The 21769-nt window shown below is 38.3% G+C and overlaps 1 protein-coding gene across 1 annotated transcript; it reads right to left on the reverse strand.

Moving 5' to 3' along the window:
- Nucleotides 1-18700: 18700 nt before the first annotated feature.
- Nucleotides 18701-20274, reverse strand: LOC121803597 (transcription factor bHLH95-like). The gene is made up of 3 exons (XM_042203229.1): nucleotides 19999-20274; nucleotides 18982-19368; nucleotides 18701-18787 (listed from the first exon to the last, which is right to left on the reverse strand). Exons 1-3 carry the CDS (start codon nucleotides 20272-20274, stop codon nucleotides 18701-18703), a joined length of 750 nt encoding a protein of 249 aa, XP_042059163.1.
- Nucleotides 20275-21769: the final 1495 nt, after the last annotated feature.

Raw genomic sequence — 21769 nt, forward strand, 5'->3', positions numbered from 1 at the left:
ACCGATAGACCACCCCACCTGACCAGTTAGTTTTCTTTTTATTTTCAGTTTTTAGTTTTCGTACTTTAATTGTTTTTTTTAGGTAGTATAATTTGTGTTTGTGCGCAAACCCCATTTCTAACACTTAGACTATTTAATAGTCTAAGTGTGAGAAGTAAAGGGTTTGTCTCTTTGGCGCATGTTTTCTGTGTTTACTTGTTTATTGTTTTTCGTAAGCATGTTGGCCCACACTTAGCCCATTACATGGTCTAAGTGTGAAGAGTTGTGTATATAGTTATTTTGTTTTTGTTGGTTTCTATTGATTTGTAACTCCTCCCACTTAGCCTATTGTATAGTCTAAGTGTGAGAAGTTTTTAGTATAAGTATGTTTTGTTGTGTTTTGGTATGTGTGTGTGTAGGCCATACTGGCCATTACCTTTTTCCACTTCACAGCCTCATCTGGGGCAGACACGTGTGAAGTGGGAGGGGGATTGCACTGGCCAGTATGACATGTGTATATGTGAAGTTGTGTTTGTGTTAATGTCTTGTTAGGTCTAGTTTTTTTTTCTTTTGTGTGTTGATTGGGCTTAAAACTCAACTGTCCTGAGCTGACGGTGAGGGGAATTGAGGGAGATACGACATGCTGGAAAACAGAAACTACCCCCCTTAGTACCTCCTAGCCAGGATAGATGACGCAAGTATGAGGGAAAAGCCCATCCTTAGAGCCAAACACGAAAGCTCTCTTAAAATGTGAGTTATAAGCTTAAAGTGGAACCACTTTCCACATATTTAGAAAAAAAAAGAGAGCGGCTACCACGAACTACCTAAGATGAAGTGACCACGAGTAGCGAACACTGAAGGCAGTAGGAACCACCCCCCCCCCAAAAAAAACCACATTTAGAACCCATTTTCTTAACTCTTTGTACCTAGATATACACCCCTAGCCACTGGGATTGTGTGTGCAAGGAATGAGACGATTAGAGCTTACTGGCCAGAAGGTGTACAAGAAAGTAGAATCCAGCTGGACAAGAAAGTTTGGAAGAACATCGACCAGGGAGTTATCCCAGGTCCACAAAAAAAAGAAGAAGGAGGTATAAGGGTGGCGAAGCCACAAAAAGGAAAAAAAAAGAAGAATATGAAGAAAAATGGTCAGAAAACTTGACCACAAAAAAAGAAAGAGAAGGAATAAGGGTGGCGAAGCCACAAGAAACTACTGACCAGTTGGATATCATAGCCAGAAGCGCCAGCCAAGAGAAGCAACAACCAAGAGCCCAAGTGCACACAGTTCCCCCACCTCAATAAAGCAGAAATTTTGAACCTAGAGCCTTAGGAACATCCACCCCAAAACATTACAAACCAATAGCCCCATTACAAACCTTTAAGCCCTTCAGTAGCTACCTGTGAGATCTAAGTCCGAAGCAATCGTGGTTGAGCATATTGAGAGAAATGAAGTCCTAACATTCCTGGTGAGGTATGAGTGACTGAGTGAACCTAGTGTTTGGCCGAGAGGTGTGGGCGATCCTGACAAGCGGATATATTGACTGGGAGAGAAAAGGGGGGTGGCGGAAGTTCAAGGCTGTCTAAGGCCGGATTGCACCTGATCCCGAGGGGAGGGATGATTGAAAATATAGCCCAATTACTGTGTTAATGTGTTCTAAGTGTTTTAGTTTCCTTTTATGTGTTTGACTTTGTTATGTGTTTTTCTTTGCGTCATAGTTAGAGTCTAAGGTAGGATAGAGTCGGTCAGGGGAGTAACCAGGCTAGAATTCGACTTACTTCTTTTGTTAGTTCTTCACGCTTGAGGACAAGCATGTGGTAAGTGTGAGCAGTTTGATAAGTCGTATTCTAGGCCTTGGTTACTGGTCAGTATGATGTGCGTAATTGATTATATCTGCAAAACAGTTGCTCAAAGTGTGCAGGTTGAGTGTTCTAGCCAGTAGGCGAAGCTTCAAATACTTCAGGTGAAAAGGGCGTCAGGACGATTACGTACTGACCAGTATACATGCAAAAATGGCTCGAGATGGAGAAGAAGGATAGCTGGGACTGATCAACCACAATTAAGGGCAAAGAAGTCATCTCACCACAAGGTTTTACCCTAAAATCAAGGGTAAGCCTCCCTATAAAAGGAAGCCACATGGAGAGAGAAAAAAAACTCAATATTCATTATCATCACTCTTAGGTAGAATTCTCTCGGTAGTTCAGTCCTTCAGCCCAGTCCAGAGTCTCGTTCCTCGCCACAGCCATGGTCACTTGAAGATCATCAGTTCGCCAGAGTTCCATTCTTTCGTTCCAGTCAGCACGATCGTAGTTAGCAGTTCCATCGCCCGGAGTGGCAAAAACAATCTTTATTTGCTTTTAGTTAATCTTGTTTGTTTTCTCTACGTTGGATCTTTCGCATTTCCAGTATTTTGCTTATATTGAAGTCTTGGTTGAGATCCAAACGTTTTCTAAATGCTATGAAGTTGTTTTCCAGCATCGGTTCATGTTTGTTTTCACTTCTTTCTGCCTAGATAGCTTAAATCTAGCTGTTACGGTAATTTCCAGTGAGGAATCGCATGTTTTAACTTCTGTAGTTAATCTCTCCGAGTTTGCAAGTCTAGATAGCTGTTAGATTTTAGATCTGAATTAGTTAAGTGTGAAAACCCAGTTTACGTGATTTCTGCCACCCTGCATGTTGACCAGTAAGCATAATTGCAGTTTTAGCGTTTGATCTGTTGATTTGAAGTTTTAATTGTAGATCTGTGTTCTTGAAGCTGTTAATCTGTGTTTTTATGGTGATGAATCTGGTTTTGCTGGTCTGATTCGATTCACGTTGAAGAAGACAACATCTCCATCCAAGTTTGGGACCACTTTTGCTTTTTGACAACTTTTTACTTTTGTCCTTACCTTTCAGCCGCTACTTTTCAGATCTGCAGGCCCATTCACCTAACTACCACTACCTTCTGATATTCTGTTTAGCCCAAAATAGAAACCTAGTACTCTTCGAATATTTTCTGTTTCACCATGTCCACGTACACAGCTGCATATCAGAATCCTGTCACACCTCCTAGTCAGTAGGATACCACCTTCAAATTCTTGCCTAGGTAGAGACTCAACCCAAGCGTGGTAGCTAACCAAAACCTACCACAATCACTCCAACCGTCACCATCTCTGTGGGATTCGACCCCTACCTTCACTATACTACCCAGTAGAAGAGGGTTGAGGAATTATTGATACCAGGTTTTAGGCTTAGCAGGGGATTGTTTCATCCTGATCAGTAGGATACACCCTTTGCTTGAACGACACCTACGCAAACCTGCTCTTTCAAGGACATGCAGCAATGATCCTCGGACAGATGCCCGTTCTCAAGTTGGGGAGACTTCGCAGCACAACGGGCCGCGTGAATGTGGTGAGAGTACTTTTCCTGAGTTGTCAAACAATCGCCGACGCCAAGAGGTACTATGCAATAAGCATCTGCACCTACATCCTCTACTTGTACACAGTGCTTTCTCATATATACTTACTATACTATTAATTGTTGCAGCCTATTGTTTCAGATCCGGGACCAAGGACTCGGACTCGGACTTAGCCTCAGCGATGCGGCCGCCGCGGTGATCAAGATTGACGGGACTTACTTAATCTTAAAACTTTGTGTTTGTTTGGGATGGGTGAACAATATATTCTGGCAGTGTTGATATATTTTGGTTGCAGTGATGATATGATATGTATGTTATGTATGTGACAGACTACTTTGTAACAAATTACTCTAGGATTTTGGTGGAAATGATATCATGACATATTTTGGTGGCATTTGAAAGAGTACTTCGTCGGTCGGTTTGTATCCATTTTTGTACATAGTATGTGATTTCAGTCATAGTTTCGTGATTTCAGTCATAGATGAAAACAAAAAGTAATCACTCAACATCAGGCATTTGAAAGAGTACTTTGTCGGTTTGTATCCATTTTTATACATAGTATGTGATTTCAGTCATAGTTGAGAAACATCATTCGTGATTTCAGGCATAGATGAAAATAAAAGTAATCAATCAGGCATTTGAAAGTCAAAGAGGACTTCGTCGGTTTGTATTCATTGGTGTACATAGTTTATGATTTCAGTCATAGTCGAGTAACCTCATTCGTCAGGCATAGATGAAAACAAAGCGTAATCAATCAACATCAGAACATAACGAAGGAGTGAACACGACATAGCTTTGTTATAACAGTAGAAAAATTACAATACATAAGAACAAGATTGTGATTTTTCTCTGTCGGAGAGTTGTTGCCATTTTACCAATTGTTAGTGCCAATGCGTCACACTCTTCAGTTTTCATGCCCAGTTGTAACTTCAAGGCTTCAAACTCCACAGTTTTCATGCGCAATTTCTCTTGCAGAACACCTTCATGTAGCGATTTGGCTCGAAGTTCAGATTCAAATTGGTCTCGCTCAAGTTTCACTCTCTGAAAGTAACTGTCTTGGCTTAGGGATAGATTCGCATCAACCCATCGAAAAAACTTGCAATCATCTTCCTGCATAATACTTTCTCATTAATCTTTCTACCAACTTAATGGAAAAACGAATATAATTCATGATTTTAACCTTCCATATTGGGCAGCGATAGTAACGTCTACCCCGGTTAGCAGCCGTCCTAGATGTCACAAGGTCAGCCTCAAGATCGTGATTACAATTCACAGTTTCGGGACGAGGCCAATTCCAATTGAAGCTTGAACCGAAAGATTGAGAAGAAGAAGACATTGCAACACGACCTGAATTCAATGCGACAGTACAAAATTCAAATTAGCAATGCAATTTCGCCGAAAGATAGAACATAGCACATAGCACAAAAACTGAAATCATAATTCCGCCCAACTGTAAACTTCAACCAAGAATTGCAAAATTTTACAGATGCCCCGACTGTAACCCTACAACCATTACATTCGACCAAGAATTGCAAAATAGTTTTTCAGATACTCGACAGTAACCCTACAACCAAAAAAAATCACCCAACAATTGCAAAATAAAATTCCATATGAAATCGCCTAAACCCTTGTGGATACCCTAAATTCAGCGAAATCCAGATGAAATCCCCTAAATTCCAGATGCCGAAGAAATGAAATCCCCTAAATTCCAGATACCGAACTTTCTGCCAACAAATGCAATCCCCAAATTCCTAGATGCCGAACAACATAAAATCGCATATTATGTTCAGAGAGGGAAATATGAAAGCCAACGAATATGAAAGATGAAAGAAACAGAGTGTTTAAACGGCAGTGTCGAATGCAAATCATTTAGAGAGGGAGGGAAAGTTGAAATAAAATAGGAGAATGGAAATATGATTACTATTCAGTTTGACAAGACAGGACTTACACATGCAAGCTATGTGCAGAATAGGGTGCAGGGGTAGTGGGTAAATTGTCTAAACTACCCTTCAGCCCATTTGGGCATTTTCGTCCAGAAAATGACAAAATATACACGATTTGTGAATATATATTTTGTTAGATACCTGTGAAGAAATTTTTAAATGTTAAGGGCCTCTGTTGTTACACGGCGAAAAGTTAGGGCCTTTTTGTGCAGTTCACTCTTAGTTTTTAATTAATCAGTCCACTATAATAAATAGTAGTAGTAGAGTAATTTGGTTTGATTTATTTATAATATATTACTCCATATATCACTAAAAGTAATGATCTATGAGTGAGGATCGTTATTTAGCTAGCTAGGCTGTCTTTACAAGACATACCCAAACAATATTATATCCTTCTTGATACCGACAGAATGGAATAAGCAAATGAAATATGATTTCTATTTTCATTTTTATTTATTTGATTGGTATAATGGAAGGAAATTCACTCACATGATAGGAACGGAGGAAAGAACGAAATGAAAATACAAACGAATGTAATTTCATTCCTATCTTCGTTATATTCGACCCCATTCCATTCCATCCATATTCCATTCTACCAACATCATTCTATTACATCATACCAAGAAAGGTTGTTATTGCTTTAAGCCTTTAACGTGCGTTTCCTCCTAGTTGGTTAAAAAGGCTAGTGATACATATGTCAAACTTTTTTAAGAACCATAAAATGGTTTTCGCCTTAGGCCATCCGCAATGCTGTCACTTATCCGTCCCTTAAGCGTCCTTTAAATTACTATTCATGGACCCCACTGTACTTTTTTACTTCATCTCTTAACTAAGGGACAGAACCTGCAACCCTCCGTCCCTTAACCGTCCTTTAAATTACTATTCATTCAATTTCATTTTTTATTTTTATTTCCAACCAAATTCAATTAAAAAAAACACACTTCATTAAAAATAAAATAAAATTACAACATAAAATAAAAATACAACTTAAAATTCAAAAAAATAAAAAAAACACTTAATTAAAATCCTAAAAAATAAAAATGACATAATTTAAAATAAAATTTTAAAGAAAATAAAAAAAACTACTCCGCCGGCGAATCACCCCCCGAAGGCGGTGGAGGTGCACTGAATCCGTGAGGAGGCGGAATGCCAAGTTGTGCTGTCATAAACGCAAATCCGTTAAGATAGGCTTGGTATTGGGGAGGTGTCATGCGGGAAGTGTTCGCCATTGTGGCGGTCATGTACATGGACATAAGGGAGTTCGAGGGTCCCCCCGAGCCCGAGCCCGCCTGGCTTGATTCGGCTCGGCCCCTCCTCCCTCTAGCCGCCTTCGCCGCATTTCTCCCTTGCGGCCGACGGCGCCCACGGGAGGACCCCCCGGCATCGTCTGCCGGGGCCTCAACCTCCTACGAGGCAAACTCTTGTGGGGCGCTGCCGGAACTGCCCTCACTAGACGAGTATTGGCCACCCGCCGTGTGCTTCGTGGGCTTCGAGGTCGAGCCCGAGCTGGACTGGACACCGCCGGCCCACCTTTCCTCGTCTTTGACGACCTCCCAAACATCGACATATTTGAATTGTTTACCGGTGTCGTCGAAGTAGACTCGAAAAGCCGACCTCAGAATGCGGCTCCCGTGGCTCCACTTTGGTAATGAGCCGCTTCATTCTTGTGTATGGCACAGAATCTTTTGACCTCTCTGTCGACTCGGTCAAAGTGAGCGCGAAGCATCTTATATGTGCGACGGCGGGACCCCTTCGGCTTAATCTCGTGGTAGGCCTCGGTGACCTTTTCCCAGAAGCACTTCCGGGGTTGTTGATTTCCGACGATGGGATCGTAAGAGACGCTGATCCAGGCGTTGTACACCGTCAGCATTTCTTTGGGGCCGACGGATGCCGGCCTAGATCCTCCTCCTCCTCCTCCGCCTCCGCCTCCGCCCTGGAGCTTCCACCGCCTCGGCCTTCTTCCTAAGTGGGATCAACAGAATAATACTCCCGAATCTGGGATAATCCCTGCGAATACCTCGGGGCGGAGGGACGGGCGTATGCATCCACATCAAAATTGGGTAGTTGGTACCCCCGGTGTCGACGATCCCTGGGTTCCCGGCGTCGACAAACCGAAACCACCACCGAGGACATTGTACATGCCCCCCAGTCGCCGAACGCGTTGATGTCGAACCCGCCGGAGCCGCCACCGCCACCGCCACCGCCACCGCCAGAGTTTCCGTCGCCGGACATTTTGTGATGAGAGGTTTGATGAAAATTGTAGAGGAAATGAAGATGATTTGGGAAGAATAGATGTGTATTTGTGTGTGAAATGAGGATGAATTAGGAGTATTTATAGAGTAAAAAAAACAAAAAATAATTTTTTTGAAAAAACAGTAATATAACGGTAATATTACCATTTTTCATTTATTAATTTTTTTTATTTAATTCAAATTTTTTAAAAAAATGAATTATTGCATCAGCGTGACGATGCCCACTCGTGGGCCGGTGAGTGGGCGCCACGCATGGCACCGTAGCGCGCCACGTCGCCTCGGCGCGTGGCGAGACGTCTCGCCATTTGTCACGGCGGGATGGAACGCGGAACGGGCAGGGGACGGGACGGGGCGCTGCAACGCGTCACGCCGCCGTCTCGTCCCTTCGTGACGAAATACGGGCCACCCGCGTGACGCGTTGCGGGTGGCCTTATCAACATCAATTATTGTAAACTTTTTTTTACCACTAATCCCGATCAAGGAACAAATTAAAATTTATATTTTCTCCATTTGTGGTGCTTTAAGGTTAATTAAGAAGACTGAGCTTTGGTCATTTTTAACTGTAACAATTTGCATATTTTCGTACATCCACTACTCTTATGTCGGAGAATAAAATCGGTTTAATGATCACATTTGGTTATCCCATATACCCGCTCTTAGGGATGTCAATCGGGTCGGCCCATCGGGTTTCGGGCCGGCCCTACTCGGGTTGCGGGTCAATCGGGTGCGGGCTAATCGGGTTGTAAAAGTTCAACCCTAACCCTAAAAGCTCGGGTTTCGGGCTAGCCCAGCGGGTTAATCGGGTTGCTACCGATAAGATTAACATGCAATCAATCCAATAAATAACGATGAAAAGTAGTTATATTCATAAAATGTAAAATATTTAATTATGATACATTTGAGATATATGGTCAAACTCAATCATAAACATGATCAAATACTAATATTTGAGATATTTTGAGAAATTTTAATGCATGTTGTAGAAATTTAAATATTTTTTTAAGTGAATTTGAAGTTTTTAATTTATTTATCAATTATTATATTAATAAAAATTCAATATATAATTTATATATTTAATATAAAATTGAAAGTTATTTTTTTAGTTATCTATATTATAAAATTAATCAATAAAATGTCGAATTATGAGTAAAAAATAGAATAATAGAAATTTTATTGGGTTTTCGGGCCAGCCCATCGGGTTTTCGGGTCTAGCCCTAACGGGTCGCGGGTTAATCGGGTGCGGGCTAATCGGGTTTTAATTTTATCGGGCTAGAAATTTCCAGCCTAACCCTATAAATTTGGCGGGCTATTCGGGTCAGCCCACGTGTTGCGGGCTATATTGACATCCCTACCCGCTCTATTGCAACATTATTAATTCGTGAAATGTAATAAGCAACAAGTATTTATTTTGTTGTTGTATAATTGATTGGTTAATACACACTCATAATTTTAATTTACAATATTATTTTTGTCTGAATTTTTTGTTACGTATCATTAGATGATAACAACACGACGATAATTTCAAACATCAATCTCATAATATACTAATTTGAAATAGAGAAATTCGTGTAAGTGTACTTTTCATCCTCTAGCGTTGCGGTTGGGCCTGTAGTTAGGGATGGGCACTTGATCATTCTCGATGTTGATTATGTCTCTCTCTAAGGCCTCATAGTGGCGCCGCACTTCCTGAGCGGATTTTCCGCCTCCAACTGCTCGTGCGATGTTGTTTCACCGGTCGGGCGCATCCCTATCGTACTTTGCTAATGCCGCCTCAAATTGCTTATTCTGCTTACTACTCCATGATGAGGATGTCATTGAGCTTGATGCCTTTGGAAAAAGAGAGATCGTGTTGTGTTGTGTTGTGTTGTGTTGTGTTGTGCTATGCTTGTGTTGTGTTGTGTTGTGTTGTGCTTTTGAGAGATTTTGGATGTCATGCATGAGATTAAATACTCACAAAAGGTGATTCTTTGGACAAGTTGAGGAATATATTTTCGTTATCCCTCTCTTTTATTTCTCTATCGGTTATGGAATATGTGATTCACAAACATCAACTAGGGGACCATAACCATAAATGTGAATAAAGTCATGAACCAAAATAAGTTAAAAACCCTTCTTTGCAAAAACATACCATACACCATTAATTTAGTCCGCCGATTTTTTTATTTTGTGATTTAATCATATTATTCTATTCTATACAAAAAATTACTCTTGTTTATTATTTCTATGAGATCATCTCATTTAATGTGAATGCATGCAATATTTTTGTTTTTGTCCGACAATATGTGTTAGTTAAATTTAATTATATAATATTTTCTTTCACCAACTAAAATGAGTTAACTAAGTAAACCTTTACGTCGGATTTTATGTTAAAGTCTTCAACTTAATATATTGTACTATTAGAAATAAATGATTACATTATAAAATACTTAAATTTTTTATTTTCTAACAAAAAAATACTAGTGTTATATTCTAATGATAAGGTTGCTTTTCTCTAAATTTTTGAAAATTCATTTCTTGTCACTTTTACAGTATATATATCATCGTCATCATGTGCAAGTGGATATTAATTAGAAGAATTAAAACCAACTAGTGGGATTAGATATATCTTTGGAATATGAAGCCACTACTTGTCAAAATTAAATACACCGGATATTCTTAATTTAATTTTTTTTCGTGGGATTATCTTTTTTTTCGTGGGAGGTCCAATTCATAACACATGGTTTTGTAGGGGTTGGATTGTCAATATGAATCGATCAAACGAATAACAAGAACGCGTGTTGAATGAAACAGTGAAGAATGAAAGAGATATTGAGAGAGTTGAAACCGAAATCTTATTCAATGAAATCAAGAAGTGATTACAATGTGTGTCAATCTTCACAATGAGTTAACTACTCTATTTATACAAACAAAGAACTAAAATGAGTGAATGAGAGCTTCACTCAATTGTGCGGTTACAACCGCAAGCTCCAACGGCTACTAGCCGTTAGTTCAACCACTATTTGAACTACACTTCTTGTTCTTGTGTTATGTTCCTCATGCTAAGCTTCCATGCATCCGCATTGATGTGATCAGCCACCTCTCAACAATCTCCACCTTGGCTAATCAAACAATGCTCAGAAATCTACTGCATGCAATCCCACGAGTCTGCAGCAATATTGAAACTTTTCTTCGCACAAAGGCTTAGTAAGCATATCAGCAGGGTTGTGAGCCGTGTCAATCTTAACCACCTTCACCCTGCCACTCTCCACCTCATCCCTTATGAAATGCAACCTCACATCAATGTGTTTGCTGCGTTCATGAAACATTTGATGCCTAGCAAGACACAATGCCCCACTGTTATCACAATGTACTGCCACACCCTTCTGTTGCACTCCAAATTCAGCCACAAGCCTAAGCAGCTACTTGCCTTCTTTCACTGCTGAAGTCAAGGACATATACTCAGCTTCAGTTGTTGATAAAGCTACAACATTTTGCAGACTTGACTTCCAACATATAGCTGATCCAAACAAGGTGAAAATGTAGCCAGTATGTGAACTTCTTGTGTCAAGATTTACAGCATAGTCTGAGTCACAGTAGCCTACCAGAGGCTCCTCCTCAGCTCCATCTACATCAGTGAACAATATGGCTAGCTTATCTGCACCTCCCAGATATCTCAGTGTCCATTTTAGAGCACTCCAGTGTTGTCTACCAAAATCTGCCATATATCTACTTGTTGTGCTTATAGCATGTGCTATATCGGGCCTTGTATATATCATCAAGTACATCAAGCTGCCAACAATATTAGAGTATGGAACCAACTCCATTTCCTTCTTCTCTTCTTCAGTTTCAGCTTTCTGATCTTTTGACAGCTTGAAATGCATAGCCATTGGTGTTGCTGTGCTTCTCATATTATCAACTCTGAATTTCTTCAGGGTTTTCTGTATATAATCAGTCTGGAACAGCCATAGCTTCTTCTTGCTCATATCTCTGATTATATCCATTCCAAGGATCCTTCTTGCATTGCCAAGATCCTTCATCTCAAAATCTGACTTGAGCTACTCATTTACCTTCCTTATCTCTTCCATGTCTGGTTCTGATATCAGCATATCATCCACATACAAAAGGAGATAGATAGGTATTTTGTTTTTCTGCCTCTTTACAAACACACACCTATCATAGAGTGATCTAGTGAAGCCTAGATTTGTCAAACTCTCACCAAATTTCAAGTACCACTGCCTATTGCTTTGCTTAAGTCCATATATACTTTTCTTAAGCATACACACCTTTTGTTCAGAGCCAGGGACCTCAAAACCTTGTGGCTGAGCCATATAAATCGTTTCCTCAAGATCTCCATTCAAAAAAGCTGTCTTGACATCAAGTTGCTCCAGTTCCCAACCCTTCTTAACTGCTACTGCCAATAGGATTCGAATGGAGTTATGCTTCACAACTGGAGAGTAGACCTCATTGAAATCTATCCATTCTTCTTGGTTGAAACCCTTTGCAACAAGCCTCGCTTTAAATCTGACTTTCTGTGCATTTGCTGATTCTATTTTCTTTTTGAATACTCATTTGCATCCAATAATCTTTCTGAATTCAGCCTTCTCAACCAGAATCTAGGTCTCGTTGCTGATCAGAGACTCAACCTCTTGTTTCATAGCTTGAATCCATTGATCTCTTTCAGGTCCATTCACAGCCTCAGTATATGAACTGGGCTCAGTGGTCTCCAATTGTTCAGCCACATGTAGAGAATAGTAGAGCATCTCATAATCATTGAATCTATCTGGTGCTCTCACATTAGTTCTTCTTGGCTTGTCCCTTGCTATCTGGTATTGATGTGTGTTGTCTTGCTGATGTTGCAAATTCCCAGTCTCACTTTCTTGATCCTCTTGTACTCCACCTGCTTTATCAGCCTCTTTACTCATTTTATCAGAAGAAATAGCTGCTCCATCTTCTGTCAGAGGAGCATTAAGATCAGCAGTCTCCTTGCTGCTCTTGTTCATGAGAAAAGGCATATTCTCTTCTATAAAGACAACATCTCTGTTGATTATTACCTTTTGATTCCCAGGATCAATGCACCAAAGCCTATATCTCTTCACTCCTCTCTAATATCCAAGCATAACACACTGCAAAGCCCTTGCATTCAATTTTCCTTGCTTGAAGTGTGCAAAAGCTTTGCACCCAAAAGGCTTCAGCCTGGAGTAGTCAGGCTTTGCTCCATACCATTTCTGATCTGGTATTGAACCCCCTATGCCAGAGGAGGGGCATTTGTTAATCAAATAAGTTGTTGTAGTCACTGCCTATGCCCAGAAATACTTGCATGCACCTGAAGATGACAGAAGGCACCTGACTCTTTCCATCAAAGTGCGGTTCATCCTCTCTGCAACACCATTTTGCTGGGTGGTGGCGATGGCTTTGTCGTTCTCGCGTGAGTGGATCAAGCTATATGGAAGATAACTGAACCGGATGGATCAGTTAGCAAATGTTGTTGCCACTTGATCAAGGCGATCTCGCTCTCGCCAGCCAACCAATGTAATTTATATAACTCCCGATTTGCACTACTTTAACAGTAAAGCGGTAAGTTCGGGGTCGATCCCACAGAGAAGCGAGTGTATCGAGTGTGTGCGTAGTGAATAGGGTTCGGCTGCTGCCACGCTTTAATTTTGGGAGTTTTAACTACTGAGTTTACACTAGGCACAAAGTAAACTATCTACTGGATCAAGTCACTAATTACTACTTGATCAAGTAAACGCCAGGCTGAAAATAAGAACTCAACTAACTAAGCATGCTACGGAAAACATGAAACATATTGCCACTCAACATGATTAAACACTTGGTCAAAGATTAAAAAGTTGAACTGAACTTGAAAACAGTAAACATGAGAACGAAAACAAACCAACTCGATTTTATACTTAAAACTCAGAACAGTACAGGGAACATGCGGAATGTAAAAAGATCGAAACTTTAGCTGCAATGCGAGACTTAAACTAAGCTAACTCTTCAGAGAATAAAGCAAGTAAAACCGAGAGGTCCTCAGCGGGAAACTTGAGATAATACCGATAGATATCGAGAATTCTGTAGCGCTTCCTTCGGTCTCCCTTTCTAACTAAACATTTCTCTATCTAAATTATCTCTCGATCTGGGAAACTAAACTAAAACTTAAACTAAACTAAACTAAAGCATCAACTAAAACGTAAAGGAGGATCCCCTCTATTATGGTGGCATATCCTCTATTTATAGGCACTTCACACAATCTCCAGCTGGATAACGATCTTGGCAGAGGATATTCGCTCACGCTATGAGCGAGCGACTCAGCGATTGCTACATGCCATCCTTCTAGAATGACGTCGCTTTTCAATAACAGATTCATGACTCAGCTCCGTCCTTGCGTCTCATGTATCAGCACGTGTCCCTCTTCTAGAACATCGTCCTTGCTAACAGAATGATGCCCACCATCCAGCTCATTAGCCTCACGTGTCCTCCTTCTAGAATCTAGTGGTCCCCTCCTTAACTGCTTGATTACTCCCCTTGATCAACTCCTCGAATTTTTGCCTTTTTCACCCGTTGTACTTGCTTGATCAGTTGGCCTTGTTGCCTTGGTCAAGCGGCATTCCTGTACAATTAACACTTGCTTTTGCGCGATAAACTGATCAAGTAGCGTACTTTTTACCCCTAAACCGATGCATGAAATAGGCCTTATCAAACTGCTCACACTTAAAACATACTTGTCCCCAAGTATAAAGAAAAAGATAAGACAAATTTCAGGCATGGTTTACTCATTTCAAGAAAGTAAAAGAAGACGAAAAGGGAAAACAGACTTAAAACAAAAACACATATTCACATAGATGCATTAGACCGAATAAACTTCCAACAATCATACCCGAGGTCGAGGTCAATCCATTTGCCAGCAACTTATGTTTCTTCTCTTTCGCGTATACTTGATCAAGGTGTCAGTTTGTCAAGATTGCTCAATTTAAAACAACTGTTGGATTCACTCAGTCACTCATTTATTACCAGAGATGTTAGGACCGTTCACTCGGTATTGCCACAAGTTTAATACCTCGAATCGGACTGCACAAGATAGTTCCTTAAGGTCTTTGTTTCGGGCGTAATGGGGCTTAAGGGAGTAATGTATTAGGGTAGGGTCCTAGGGGTTCTAAGTTAAAAATATAAACTGTAAAAGGAAAAACACATGAGTCAAGAGACCAAAGATTTTGAGCAAGCTTTGATGGATCAGTCGGAATTATTAATTCTGCCTCTAGATATTTCACTGGGTCAAGTCGCGACCCTTTTGGCTTATTCTCTAACTTTCGACTTACTGGGTCAGGTTACAACTTTTTCCTGCACTTCTTTTTCTCAACTCTTTTTCCCCACATATATTTTCCAACATTTTTTTTACTTGATGTCTGACTTGATCAACCTAATTGACTAACTTGCTCAACTCGGCTATCCTTTTATTCCAATTTTCTATCATCCCCCTTTCCTTTGAAATTGATTCACCTCTCTGACCCATTTTCCTCACATGTTCGTAAAAATATAAGGATGTGGGTTTTGGTTTCAAAAGAACGGGTAAGAGTGTATATGGCTCAACTTGGTTAACTAGGGGGTGCCTTACTTGATGAGGCGGGTTCATGAAACGAAAGAAGAAAAGGCTCAAATGGTTAAGTCCTAATGCCTTTAGTCCTTACTACTTGTGCAATTTTCATCTAAATATTAAAAAGTAGCCTCTCGTAAAAATTTTCTTTGTAAAAATAGTTGAAAGTGTTCTACTTTGGCTTATAACTCACATATAGAGAGGCTTCACAAATGATTTTAAAATTGAGCATTTCCATCATACTTGCGTCGTTCAAACTGATCAAGTTTTAGCAATCAAGTTTCTTCATGTAAGCATATTGTGTCTTTTTTCTAACTCTTCCCAAAGCAATCAAGTCTTCCACTTATCCAATTCATGCATACTGCCCTAATTATTACTAACAGATATTTGTATTATTTATTTAATTTTTTTTTCAATAAGCTTGACATGTATGATTTTACTGGAACTAACCCTCCCCCCTACCACTGCATATGAACTGGTCCTCGAGGGACTGGATGCAGTGGAAAAAGGGTTAGGCACAGTCAAACAAACCAAGGAAAACTTCTCACACTTAGACCAGGCACTTAGACCAGGCACTGGGCTAAGTGGGAGATAGTGCCATTCAATCAAAACATGCCAATAAACACAGAAAAACATAACCAAAACACAAGGGCAGACAGAAACGGAAACATGCATAACCTTCTCACACTTAGACTCAACAAAGGTCTAAGTGTAAGAGCAAACAAAAATATCAAATTTTTACAGACCAAAATAAAATAAAGAAAAATAAATTGTATCAAATTGAAACGAGTTGAGTTAAAGGGGGGGTATACTATTGCTTCCTGGAGGGTTGACCGGGGATGCTGAGGGTGGCCTGGAGGATGATGGGCGCTGAGTTGGAGGAGAGCTTGTAGAGGGAGGTGGTGGTTGCCTGATAGGGGTCTGATTATGGGTGGTTCCCAGCAACCTGGCCAGCAGGACCAGTTGAGAGTTCGAATTTTCCACCAGTTGCGTCAACATTTGCTCCACTCGGAGCTTCCATGCATCGTCAGCACGTGCAGCCTCCTCACGCTCCATCCTTGGGGTGGGAACCCAATGTGTACCTTCCTCTTCTTCTTCAGCAGGGGTTTAGACTCAAGTACACATTTACTAACCACTATTGTTATCACCCGTGCTATGTACGAGATATAAAAATTTCAAATAATAAAGATAAATTTTAAGGTAAGTAGATTAAAAAAAATAAAAAAAACTATAATGATGTTACAGTTAAGAATATATGTTAATATAATAAGTATACATAACATTATAAACACTTAAAATATTACTATAACAAAAGACTCCTCCCAAACCACTCTAAATGAAATATATCATACATTCGGTAGACGATTTTATACAACTTTATCGTCTGATATGAGTGGAGTAAAATAAAATAAAACAAATGACAAATAGGAGATGTGTGAATAAGGATCAAAGAGTTTTAATAGAAAATTTAATTAATTTTTATAGAAAAAGGCTTAAAAGGTCCAAAATGGCAAAGGTGCAGCAACGTCAGTTCAAGTCGATTTTTCTGGCAATACTGAAGTCCAATTAATTGTTTAATGCATACATTCACTTCGTCTTCAAAAGACCTTCATGTGGATATTTTGCACGCCTCAATCGTAGTTTTTTGGATAAAGTTATGACTATTTTACGAACATTGCGCAGTGCAGTCAAAGCTGATGAAAATTTAGGCGGGAATTCAAGGAATGAAAGAAATTGTTACATTGTGAAGCCAAATCTCTCCCATTTCTTGTAGGGCACGAAATTATCAAAATTAAACCATTTATGGCGTATAAATACCCCATAACCTAATTCATAATCTTTATCTAATAGCTTCCAATCCCCCCTACACATAAATTCTTCCATCACATATTTCACACATAAATTCTTCCATCTTCCATTGGAGTGGAGCTCTGCAGATCTAGGCAAGAGAAGACTGAAGATTTAAGATTCAACCTTGGGTTTTATCAATTTCTTTCATGTCTTGTACTTTTGTTTGTTATTTTTACTACTTGTCCATGAGTAGCTAAACATTTTGTAGGATTTTTGGTGAAGACTATTATGAACATTTTTTTATTTATGAACTGAACTTTTTTCTAGCTCTTGTGATTATTTTGATTGGTCTTGTGCTTTTATTGTTCTTTTGTCTGGCTAATTTTAGTATTATGATCGTTTAGCTATATTAATCAAGAGATATGTAGCTTTTTGTGGTTAAGGGAACAATCAACAGTTGGTTTGTCTGCATTCGAGAGAGGGGATCCCTTGTGAGGACTTGGTTCTTAGGAGCTTTTAGGAGTTAGAGTCTAAATATTGGAAAGAGATTTCGATAATTAGAATTTAATCAACTGGGTAGGTGCACTAGAGAGAGTGCTTATTCTATTATAGCAAATTTCTAATAATTCTAGAGACACATAAAGGTAAGATTCTTTGCGATTAATCATCACTGGGTCGTAGTAGTTAGATCCTAAAACTCTATAGTTCGTATGCTTTGTATTATTTGTTTTTATACTTTATGTTATTTATTTAATTATTATTTGTGTGTAGTTTATAAATCCAAACAAAAAATTTCGTATCTCTAGATACTATATGACGCATAGTATATACTCCCTCCGTTCGCCGTTAGGAGTCTCATTTTTTGGCGGCACGAGTTTTAAGAAATGTTAAGAAAAGTGGATGGGAAAAGTTAATGTAATAGAAGCCGCACTTATATATATTAGTTTTAAATGAAATGTGAGTGAAATGAGTTAGTTGAATGTGAGACCCTGTTACCATTTATGGTAAAAGTGAACCAAGATTCCTATTCGCGGACGGGCTAAAATGAAAAAAAAGGGACTCCTATTTGCGGTATGAGGGAGTGATAGACAGTTGCAATCTTATTTCGTGTATTCGATAGCTACACTATATCTACCTTGTATGCTTGCAAGTATTTTTAGTTTTTGCTGTTCTGTTATTGGTAATTGATTTGTGCTTTTTAATTTACTTTTCTACGAGTTTGTGGACATGACTACATATTACCATATTGGATTATAGTGTGAACTTTTTACCAGTCTAATAATATTCGTTGTGTTTCTAATTACCTTTATGTTTCTTCACCAGGGTGATAACATTCAAGTTGTTGTCTTTGGTCCTATACCCCTTCTTGGCATGCCACATAGATATAAATGTGTTTCTTTTTTTAATAATAGGTCATGATACTTCTACATAAAAAAACATACTATTTAAAAACTCTTTTTAATATGTTCTCTAAATATAAAAAAAAAATTCGTTCTAATGAGGTGAGACTCATTTTCTACCAACATATTTTCTTTCTTTTACCTATGCAATCTTGATCGACGCTTATGTATATATGTTTGTATCATCAAAATTCTGCTATTTATCGACCTCGGAACTGGAATACAAATTATGGATCGAATTACATGCCAAATTTATAAGCTCATCAATAAAAATATTTATAAAATATTCTCAAATACTAGAAAATACTCCATATAACATGACAGAATTTAAGAGATACTACATAGTTTTATTTTGCGACAGCTAAATTAATTAGGAACTAAGCCACATCATAATCTCTGCTGCTGCATGCTTGAATATTTCTTCAGTGGGTAATGCCTGGTCTAACCCTCCATATACCTGCAGTAATCACACCAATAATTAAACTTAATTTCAAAGATAAAAAAAATATGATTCATTAATTTTGTTCTACTACGAAAAGACTAAAAATAAGAAATTAATTGACGTAGTAATTTTAAATAATAGGTCGAAATGTTTCAAGGGTTTTTTAACGAAGAACTGTAGACGTATTGGTTAAAGGGGAAGCGTCTTACCCGGGCATGGATCATGTAGATGCATGTAGCCCGATCGGAGGAGATGTGAGCAGAAAGCACCTCCAAATCGTTCTTCTCGAGCATAAAGCAGACGGCGGAGAGCAGGCCGGGATTTCTAACACTGCACACACTGATTTGAGCGTCTCTCCCACAAATGTTGAGGATTACATTAGGAGATGTCCATGTGTTGAAAATGGGTGGATATTCGGGCCCTGCAAACACCGGGTTCGGACCCTGCAGCTGCAGTTCCCCTACAAATGCTTCTCTCCATTGGATCAATGATGAATCTTTGAGACTCAGCATCTTTCTTTTCTCCAGATCCTGCAGAGTTTGCTCTAGTTTCTTTATGTACTTCACAGCTTCATCAACAATCGTCGACTTGTCCGCCTAGAAACCGGAATTTGGTCGGAGATTCAACTAAAGTTATATATTCTAAATTTCGAGATAATAATTTTATTACGTTTTTTGTGATGATAGTGGCTTCTGTACCACATTCACACAAAATACTGAAAATCCGATAAAATTATATGAATATAAATAATAAAAACTTAAGCCCTAGCCTTAATAGATCTGCGTGTCACATTTTGTAAGCGATGATTTAATTCACAAGATCTTCGATCAATCTTAGATATCAGATATTTTGTGTCAGTGAAGAAACGAATCGGAGTTGTATTAATGGGTAATAGTTTGATGATACAAGAAGAAAGTTCGGTAAAAGCAACACGTTACAAGAATTACTCAGACACCAATGAATGTTTTGTACTACATCATATCTAAGAGATTCCTCGCTTTAGTCGTTTTATGCTGAGGTGGTACATCATTTTTGACGAAATAGTTAACTATAGGAAATTCCGTTTTAAATTCCATAGTACGTGATTTATGTCGCGTTTGATAACAACCATGTAAAAATAATCAAGAAAAAAATGAAAGATCTGAAGTTGAAAAGATATGTTTAATTTAGGACATTTTTTAGGGTTTTTAAGGATTATTGTTTGATTATAGAAAATTATGGTTTACCTTTGGAGGGATGTGAGAGAGCAAAGAATGAAGATTGGAGAACATGTTTCTCATCTTCTTCCTTCTCTCCCTCTCTGTCCATATATGCAGCTCATGATCCTCCGACTCTGCAGCCACCACAGCGCTCCTCTTCTTACCCTTGGCCGCCACAGAGGTGCTGATGTCCGCGGACTTCATGGCACCATCTTCATCAGCAATTGCTAATTTTGGAAACGACCATGATCGGTCGTCGTCCCACAACTCATCACGCTCAAGCTTTTCAGCCATCGCTAACATGGCTAACTAGGAAAAATTTGTATGCTATATATAGAGATTGAGCTATGGTAGTTGCCAGTAATGATTGAATTATTCACTTAAAAAAAAGTACTATATGAATATTTTTTTGGATACACTTGGATGTATGTATGGTGCATTGTTACATACCAAACCCACAAATTCGTATGAAAATACTAGCCTAGTAGTATAATAATTTTATTTGGTATATAAATATAAACCTCATTTTACATTTCGATGTATGATAAGTTTTTTCGTACTGGAGTTCGTAACATGCATCAACCATAACTTAAACTTGATATTTAACCTTCAAAAAATTGTACTACTAGTATAATATAAACACATATATTAAGTTTTTTGTTTAACTAATTTTAAATGTAAATATGCAGTAAAACCTAAGTGGTGATATAGCATATATATGGAGTATAATTGACCACATCTTAAAAAATCTAATTTTTATGGTTTTATTTGAGTTGTTCTTATGACATGTAACATGTTAACACAATGCTGATGCAATGTTACTTGGTGATATATTTTATACACATCATTTATATGCTTCATTTTCCTTTAGACAAATTAATAACTAAGGATGCTGCCATATTCGTGTGCATACTAAAGAGAAAAAAATGAATGCCTACTCCGCAAAATTACACTTTTGAGAGAGAAATTTTGTCTTATATTATGATTACAAATTACTGATTATGAAACTAGTAATTGATCTAAAGAGAATCATTGCTCAAATTAGCTAAGGTTCTTTTGGTATATGAAATTGAGAATGTCGATCTGTAATTGAAGTCTTTAATTTCAAATTTACTGCAAAAATATTTGATTTTTCCTTAATTTTATATGTTGAATTTCATAGTTAAAATAACTATTTTTTAAATTTTAAATAGTTATAAAATTGGATATATTCACACGCGACACCCAACAAACTGCAGTGCACACACAATGCAGACACACATTACGCGCACACACACTATGTAGACACACAACACATACTACACATAAAACAACACATTGTGAGCGCACACACATATACTAATACATACACTACACACACCACACATCACATACACTCACACAATACAATATACATATTTTGTGTACGCGCGCACACACCACACATACACAAATACACAATGACTAAGAACATTTTTTATTCTATAAAAAACGTTAATTGGTATTTCTAAATACTACTTATATGTGCTTCAAAAAAATATCTCAATTCTTGGTGTTTCAACTAAAAGATTAAGATACAATTGATAGATTTGTCTTTCAACTTAAAGACATTTTTCACCCTAAATATTGGCATTTTCATCAAATTTCAATGTATTGCATCTTTAATTTTGTGTCTTTATAAGATAACTTTATTGTAGTATGATTTTTTCACGTACCAAACAAAGAATTTGAAATGAAATACAATTCATACCCAATTACTTAATTTTATCAAACAAACGCTTTAAATTGAATTCTACTATAATTTCTTTAAATTTGATTC

This window comes from Salvia splendens, chromosome 5 (genome assembly GCF_004379255.2).
Source record: "Salvia splendens isolate huo1 chromosome 5, SspV2, whole genome shotgun sequence".
Taxonomy (NCBI): Eukaryota; Viridiplantae; Streptophyta; class Magnoliopsida; order Lamiales; family Lamiaceae; genus Salvia; species Salvia splendens.

Coding starts and splice junctions, on each gene's coding strand:
- LOC121803597 (XM_042203229.1), bottom strand. CDS start 20,274: ATGTTAGCGATGGCTGAAAAGCTTGAGCGTGATGAGTTGTGGGACGAC. Junction 19,369..19,998: donor TCTCTCACATCCCTCCAAAG/GTAAACCATAAT, acceptor TCCGGTTTCTAG/GCGGACAAGTCGACGATTGT. Junction 18,788..18,981: donor TCTACATGATCCATGCCCGG/GTAAGACGCTTC, acceptor TGATTACTGCAG/GTATATGGAGGGTTAGACCA.